This window comes from Hemibagrus wyckioides, linkage group LG03, assembly GCF_019097595.1.
Source record: "Hemibagrus wyckioides isolate EC202008001 linkage group LG03, SWU_Hwy_1.0, whole genome shotgun sequence".
Classification (NCBI taxonomy): Eukaryota; Metazoa; Chordata; class Actinopteri; order Siluriformes; family Bagridae; genus Hemibagrus; species Hemibagrus wyckioides.
Window position 1 is genome coordinate 7,982,305 of NC_080712.1, and position 7,836 is coordinate 7,990,140.

A 7,836-nucleotide genomic window follows, 5' to 3' on the forward strand; every position below is an offset into this window, starting at 1 on the left:
TCACCAAGAAAGCCCAGCAGCGTCTCTACTTCCTGCGAAGGCTGAGAAAGTTTCATCTTCCAACTTAAAGTATAGTTTAGTTCTATGCTTGTCTGTATCACCTGTACATTATGTTTGTTCTGTGTAGCACCTCTGGTCCAGGAGGAACGTTGTTTCATTTCACCATGTACTGCATCAGCTATATATGATTGAAATGACAATAAAGCTTCTTTGACTTTGAAATAAAGACAACTTAACACATGTTGAAGCAGCTTTAAATATGGTCCAAAAGTAGTGTGCAGCTGGAGAGCAATAACACATTTCTACGACACTCGCTCAAATTTTAAAGGTGATCTTTAATAATATAATTTTATCATAAACATCGGAACAGCCGTGAATCTGTTACTCAGATTTAATCTCATTTGCCTTCGTTAACTGAGCCTACACCGAGACTCAGGTTGTTAAGCGAATCCACTGCTTCAGCCTCATCTTCGTCTTCCTCCTCATCTTCCTCCTCCTCCTCATCGTCGTCATCATCATCTTCCTCGTAATCGTCCTCGTCTCCGCCATCATCGTCATCCTGGTCTGCGGCTCCTCCGGTGGCGGAGCTTTTCCAGTAGGAATCGTATCCTGAGGCTCCGTAGTAGTAGCCGTCATCATCGGCGCCGCTCTGCCGGCCAAACTTATGAGTCCGAGCTGAAAAGGATAAGATTTGACAACTTCACAGATGCTCAGTGGCCACTAAGAATATGAGAATATAGAATGAAATGCAGAAGTCAATGTCATGCCAGTTTCCTACATTACCATCTGACTCTCATTGCTAGTGATGCAGTGAGATTTAGCCCTTGCTTTATTATGCAGCGGCACTTTAGTCCTTTCATCTCCTGAGGCGTAAAGACCACTGTCACGCTCGTCATCTTGTAAATTGTTAACAGGCCGAGTTTCTGCTGTACGTGGTGTGTGTGTGTGTGTCTCAGTACAGAGGTGTATGTGAGGGTGTGAATATAGGGGTGTACGTGTTTGTGCATGTGGATGTGTGTATGCATCTATGCGTGTATGTGCATGTGTGTGTGCGCGTCTATAGGGGTGTGTCAGCGAGTATAGGGGTGTATGTTTGAGCAAAGGGGAACGTAAAGGGAAATTTGAACCACTCACTGGACATGCTGAGATCTTTAGTCTCCTGCGTCTGGTGGCCACACTTTGGACAGGGAGGGGCCTTGCCTTTCTCCTGCTTGAAGACTTTGCTGCGAGCGTGATCATCACAGAAGCAGGCCTGTGAGGAAACCAAACCACCATACATTACTGCAAGCCTTAAATTACTCACGTGTCTTGTGCAACAGTTTTAACGTGTTTAATATTTAATATCAAGAGCTCACACAAGCCACAAACCTAACAGCACTTACAGGACGACTGAAAGCACAAGGAGACTCTTTTCCTTAAAGCGGTGAGATGCTTTTTAAAAAGGAACTACATACTGCACACTGCATATATAGACATATTTAATGGAACCTGTAATGTAAACATGATTTATGGCTGACCTTAACTAAACTTACTGACATGCTTCACCAAAAAACAAGCCAAACAAACAGTGGAGGTAGTGCTGGACACTGAGACACCTGTATGTGCAGGAAGAGAGGCTTATTTCATTCCTGTGCTCTCAAAACCCAGCACAGTTCACGTCTGTCTGATAAACATGTAGATGTGTGTGTGTGTGTGTGTGTGCTTAAGTATAGGGATGAATGTGTGTGCTTGTTTATAGGGGTGTATTTGTTTGTGCATGTAGAAGTGTGTGTTTATGTGTGTGACTATAGGGGGGTGTGTGTGTGTGCGTGCATGTAGATGTGTGTGTTTTTATGCATGTGACCATAAGGGTGTGTGTGTGCTTGATTATAGGGGTGTACGTGTGTGTGCATGTGGATGTGTGTGTGTTTCTGTGTGTGTTTGTGTGCTTGAGTATAGTGGTGTACGTGTGCGTGCGTGCGTGTGACTATAGGGGTGTGCGCGCATGTGTGTATGTGTGTGAGTAAAGGGGTGTGCACGAATGTGTACAAGGGTGCACGAGTACAAGGGTGTCTGTGTGCATGAGTATAGGGGTGTGTGTGTGAGCGTATAGGGACGCGTGTCTGTGTGCGTGAGTACAGGGGTGTGTGTGTGTGCATGCATGTGTGCTTAAAGGAGAAGTTCACTTTCAGAACAAAAATCTACAGATCATTTCCTCCTCGTCATCCAAGACGTTCAGGTCTTTCTTTCTTCAGTCATAAAGAAATGATGTTTTTTGAGGAAAACATTTCAGGATTTTTCTCCATATAGTGAACTATGAATGCAGTTTAAATGCAGCTTCAAAGAGCTCTAAACGATCCCAGGGAGAAGGGTCTTATTTAGCTAAACGAGTGGCCATTTTCTTAGGAAAATAAAAAATTGTTTTATGTTTTATGTATAGTTTTTAACCACAAAAGCTCGTCTAGCACTGTATACTACATAATCACAGTGAAAGGTCACGCTTGACCTAGGCGGAACTACAGACCCAGTGTTTACTAGTGTAAACTTCCCATTGGGAGGGAGGGAGGGATGGAGGGAAGGATCTATCTGTCTGTCTATCAATCTATCTATCAGTCTGTCTATCTATCCATCAGTCTATCTATCTATGCATCAGTCTGTATCTATCCATCAGTCTGTCTATCTATCCATCAGTCTGTCTATCTATCCATCAGTCTGTCTATCTATCCATCAGTCTGTCTATCTATCCATCAGTCTATCTATCTATGCATCAGTCTGTATCTATCCATCAGTCTGTCTATCTATCCATCAGTCTGTCTATCTATCCATCAGTCTGTCTATCTATCCATCAGTCTGTCTATCTGTCTATTTTATCTATCTACTGTGGAGAAGGAGGACCACTCCGAAGTTGTTGTGTGTGGAAATGACACACAGTTATATGTACCTTTTTGTTAGTAAAGAGCATTTGATTTATTTGCACTTCCTTGGTCTTTGCAGAGGGATCCTGAAATCCTGAAATGTTTTCCTCAAAAAAATCATTTCTTTACGACTGAAGAAAGAAACACACAAACGTCTTGGATGACAAGGGGGTGAGGAAATTCTTTCTAGATTTTTGTTCTGAAAGTGAACTTCCCCTTTAAGTATATGGGTGTATGTATATACACAAACACTCTCCTCAGTGCCTCACTAAGGAGAAATCACCTAAGCCCAGATCTTACTCATGGAATTTTAGAGCATGCATCATTGCGGAAGAAAAAAGGTTCTGAATGGGGGATTTTTAAAACCCTGTTTCAAATCCAAATTTGTTTGCCTTCACAGATCATTTCCTGCAGATCTTCTAGACATGTTTATTTTCAGGTGTATCTTGCTCATGAACTGAGTGTGTGGTAATACTGCAGGGTTCGCTGTGTCTTGTACGCTTCACAGAACTTTGAACTGACATGACACAGGGAATGTGTTACACTGTGATGTCGAGTTGAAATGTTTTAGGGGTTTATTCATAATTCCATAACAACAAGGCCTATTTTTGTGCAGGTGTATCTGAAAAACTCAAACACAAAAGAAACCATCAAAATAAAATAAACAGTTCTCTTCAGATGAGTAGTAGAAGTCATGTTGTCATGGAAACTGATGTGTTTACGTACATATGTCAAAGCTTTTGCAGCATAAGGTTGTGATTAAAAATATTATTGTTTAAAACTCCAAGCAGAACCAGAAAGTAGTTTGCTCTGACTTGGACATGCTGAATAAATCTTTTCCATTCATTAGTGGACCAATGAACTACAGAGTTAGAAAGAACAGAGTTGTAAGGTTTCATTCAAGAATGTGGATTACATAAGGGTGCAACCGAGAGACGAGAAAGAGGAGAAACAGTGCGAGTCTTTAAGAACGAGGAGAAGAACCGTGAGGCTTTAGCGGGCGCTGAGATCAGAAATATGTAAGCACCAAAAAACAGCAAGTCATTGTTCATCAATATTCCCATCCAAACACATTGTAGACTAATTATCTGAATTGCATGACTGTTCCACATGAAAGGACGGATCCGTCGCCTCACCTTACATCGGAGACACGAGTGCTGGCCAAGTCGATTACAGGAAACGCCTGAGAATCAGAAGAGTGTTTAAAACGATTGTGCTTAAACTGAGAAGAACTGAGAGAAAGCCATGTTTCCAGACTCACATTTAAAAGTCTCAGCCTCTAGGACCTGGCAGCTGGCCTGATGCTCAAACTGATCATCCTCGCACAGGAAGTTGTGACAGAAAGAGCAGCGGAAGATGCGTCCTCCTGTAGCGTGTAATAATTTGTTAATACGTGATTGATGACCAAACTGCCGAGTTATCTTATTGGTACTTTTAGAGAAAAGTGCTAGTGTTGAGATTTTATACCGTGCTCCCACACGCTGCGGTCGCATTCGATGCAGTCTGCATCGGACAGCGGACAGGAACAGGCGTGCGTGCTCAGACATTTCCTTCCATGGCACACCCAGGCCTCGCAGAAGTCACATATCGCTCCCTAGTGGCCACAAAAAGGAAGACATTTCGGCATCACCAATCTTTCACATAAAAAAAATACATATATGGTAAAGGCAGGATGATGGAGAAGTGTTGGAGTAACACCAGTGATGATGCACCCTATAGAATAAGTGTACTGTACTAGTTTTAAAGGCCTCAGGGGTGTCTCAAACCGCTGACTAGATAGTAAGGAAATTACAGCTTCCTAGTGGCTCAACAGACAAGGTATCTGTTTCCAGGAGTCTATGAAAGCAAGACTGGCTTGTGCTCTCTGGCTGAGATGGATAGCATACACTCTCTCTCTCTCTCTCTCTCTCTGTCAATCACAGCAACACTAGTCAAACATGGGTATCTCTGCAGCATGTACATGGAAGAGACAGATACCTTGTTTGATCTGAGGTTGTTACGCTGCCCTGTGAGTTTGGAGAAGACCTGAACACACTTCTTGCAGGAAACACATTCTCCGTAGTTTGCATGTGTGTGGTATTTTGGTACAATAGCATTTCTGAGGCAGCCTCTTACTCACGCTAGATTTTGGGAAGTGATCCTGTCCACCCTGTCCTCTGGGAAAAGCAGCTTGAACTGTAACTTTTCCCAGCATTTCCCATAACGTTTTATCCACTTGCACATATTCACGGTGCCTTTAATGACTGGTCTATAAAATGCTATATTTTTCCGCAACGTCTAAACGGTTTTAAAGGCAGACGGTGATGAAGGGTAAAGCGCTGTAATGAAGGTGTAATGACGGTGTACTGCTTACCACCATGCCCATGCCTGTGCTGTGGACGCCGGGGTGTTTTATCACGCAGTCCGACGACTTCATGCACTTTGTTTTACCTTTAAAAACAGCAAACGTAAGAATGATCACATGAAAGCTCAAGACATGTACAGTAGATTAGTGTGTCTGAAACAGGCTTGTGTAGAGCAGCTCATACGTGATTAATCAGACTGATCAGTTATTCTCCAAAACGACTATTCCTCAGTCAGATTAGTCGGACTAAACCCCAAAGCAAAATAGAGAACACAAGTTCTGTGGGCAATTTCTCATCCTGTTTGTCGAATTGTATAGTAATGGACATTGTTAAGAGAGATTTATTTGAACTGCCGTTGCTTCAGTCAGGTTTCGGAAAGGAAGGAATTAGTGTTAAGTCTATAATGAACTCAGAAACTTCACTGACCTATTACTTTCTCAAGACCTCTTGGTTGCACAATTCCTCGTGACTATAAACTGATTAGGAAAAGGACATTTACCGTCCAGTGTCACCCAAATGAGGATGAGGTTCCCTTCTGGGCCTCAAGGTTTCTTTCTCATATTACCTCGGGGAGTTTTTCCTCACCACAGGCTTCTCATTAGGGATAAATAGTAACTTCATTTTAAACTTTATAACGTTTTCCATGTTTCTATACCTCTGTAAAGCTGCTTTGAGACAATGTCCACTGCTAAAAGTGCTATACGAATAAATTAAGTGTTCTTTTTTAAATTAAAATGCACGAGTTTAGGCAAACTCCTTGACGTTTATGTTTATATCTACTAGCTTTGTTGACACATCGGCCCTCAGAAAGAGGATGAGGAATAAATTTACACTCCTGATTGCGATGATCCATTCAATTCAATTCTATTTGTATAGCACTTTTAACAAAGAGCATTGTCTCAAAGCAGCTTTACATAAGAAACAACAAACATATAAACAGACAAACAGTCCTAGATGTTATCCCAAGTGAGCAAGCCTGAAAAAATCCCTTAGATGCTATGAGGAAGAAACCTTGAGAGGAACCAGACTCAAAAGGGAACCTCATCCTCATTTGGGTGACAGCGGAGAGTGTGATTATAAATTATTGTAAACACTGGAGAGTATGATATGAAATCCCATGCTTCTATTCAGAGAAACACCACCACCATCGGCGATGACGCAGATTTACTAGAAACTCAAAAAATAGGGGGATTTAACCAGAAGGTTCCCAGAAACAGGATGTAAGCATAAAAAAACAGAAGAGGGAAATTACTGAAGAGAAATCCGAAGTAGAGGGCTTTACCTAGAGAAAGCTAAAAGGGACGATTAATCATGGGACAGTGAGCATATATAATTATTTTTTTAAAAAAGGGTATTTTACACAAATAAAGCCCAGGAAAGGAAGCACAAAATAATAAATAATAATCAGGAAAACTGTATTTATCTACAAAAATAAAAAATTAATTAAAAAAAAAATAATACATTAAAAAATAAAAATGGGGAAATTGGATTTAAATACAAAAAAAAAAAAAAAATCAGAAAGGCGCATTTAATTACATTTAACTATTTTTTCTGGCTACATAAAATCTTCAGACCCCATTTAACACAAAAAAAAAAATAAATAAAATAAAGAGAGACAGACAGACAGATAGGTAAACAAATAGACAGACAGACAGATAAAAAAATAGATAGACAGACAGACAGACAGATAAATTAAAACCAGGGGTGAGTTGTTTATCCACAAAACATGTTCTAATATTTTAATTTCTTTCATATTAATTTCAGACTGATTGGAGGAGCGTGTGTAGCCCTGATGCACGGCTCTCTCTCGGCTTCACGTAGACGGTACGTAACGGTTAAGCAGGTGTTCACACAGCTGTGCAACATCCTTACAGAGACCATAAAGAGCATGTAATGATAACGTACCGCACTGAGCGCACATGGGGAGCTTCTGCACCGACGCACAGAAGTAACAAAACGCTCTGTTCTTCTGCCGCCTGAGGAACACAAACACACAACAGGACAAAGTTCCAACACTCTTACAGCCACATTAAGAAATAATAAGAAGAAACAACTTCTCCAGCAGCTCACCTCAGACACTTATCACAGTCCTGAAAAACGACAAAGAGAAAACAATTGATCACATAACCGTGGAGTCCTGATGCGTGGATTGAATCACGTGATTAACAGACGTACCATGGACGAGTTGCAGGGATGTTTAGCGACATCGATTTGCTCTCTGTTAGCTCGGTTCTGTTTCTCTCGCTCCTTCCGGTTTTCAGCCTTCTTGCGAGCTCCTGTCTTCTTCTTCGGCATTGTGGATGTGAGCGACGGTGCTCTGGGGCACAGCTACAGAGAGAGAAAGACCAGGATAAGAGCTGAGAAAACAACTTACACTGGTTTATGTACGTACACATATCATATATACTGCTGTACACACTGACACACAGGCTCTAATTTCAAGTAAACATGATCTCACAGGGTGTGTGTGATTAACAGACTGACTTGTCAAGTGATAAGTGATTAAAAATAATTCTTACTTTTTTCAAATATTATTCAAATATTCTTTTCCATCAGAAAAGTGGATTTTTTAAGCCTTTTTTTAATTTATTTTCAAT

At 41.1% G+C, this 7,836-nt stretch overlaps 1 protein-coding gene across 1 annotated transcript; it reads right to left on the reverse strand.

The window, feature by feature from the left end:
* Positions 1 to 315: 315 nt before the first annotated feature.
* znf330 (zinc finger protein 330) lies at positions 316 to 7,537 on the reverse strand. The gene is made up of 9 exons (XM_058386152.1): positions 7,415 to 7,537; positions 7,310 to 7,329; positions 7,145 to 7,215; positions 5,248 to 5,324; positions 4,362 to 4,488; positions 4,156 to 4,260; positions 4,031 to 4,077; positions 1,135 to 1,252; positions 316 to 675 (listed from the first exon to the last, which is right to left on the reverse strand). The coding sequence occupies exons 1-9, from the start codon at positions 7,532 to 7,534 to the stop codon at positions 398 to 400; spliced, it is 963 nt and encodes a 320-aa protein (XP_058242135.1). The 5' UTR covers positions 7,535 to 7,537; the 3' UTR covers positions 316 to 397.
* Between the last annotated feature and the right edge of the window lie 299 nt (positions 7,538 to 7,836).

Excerpts from the sequence above, each read along its gene's own strand:
- znf330 (XM_058386152.1), bottom strand. The coding sequence starts at position 7,534 with ATGCCGAAGAAGAAGACAGGAGCTCGCAAGAAGGCTGAAAACCGGAAG. Across the intron at positions 4,261-4,361 it reads CCGCAGCGTGTGGGAGCACG|GAGGACGCATCTTCCGCTGC; the intron begins GTATAAAATCTC and ends TACACGCTACAG. Across the intron at positions 1,253-4,030 it reads ACTCGTGTCTCCGATGTAAG|GCCTGCTTCTGTGATGATCA; the intron begins GTGAGGCGACGG and ends GTTTCCTCACAG.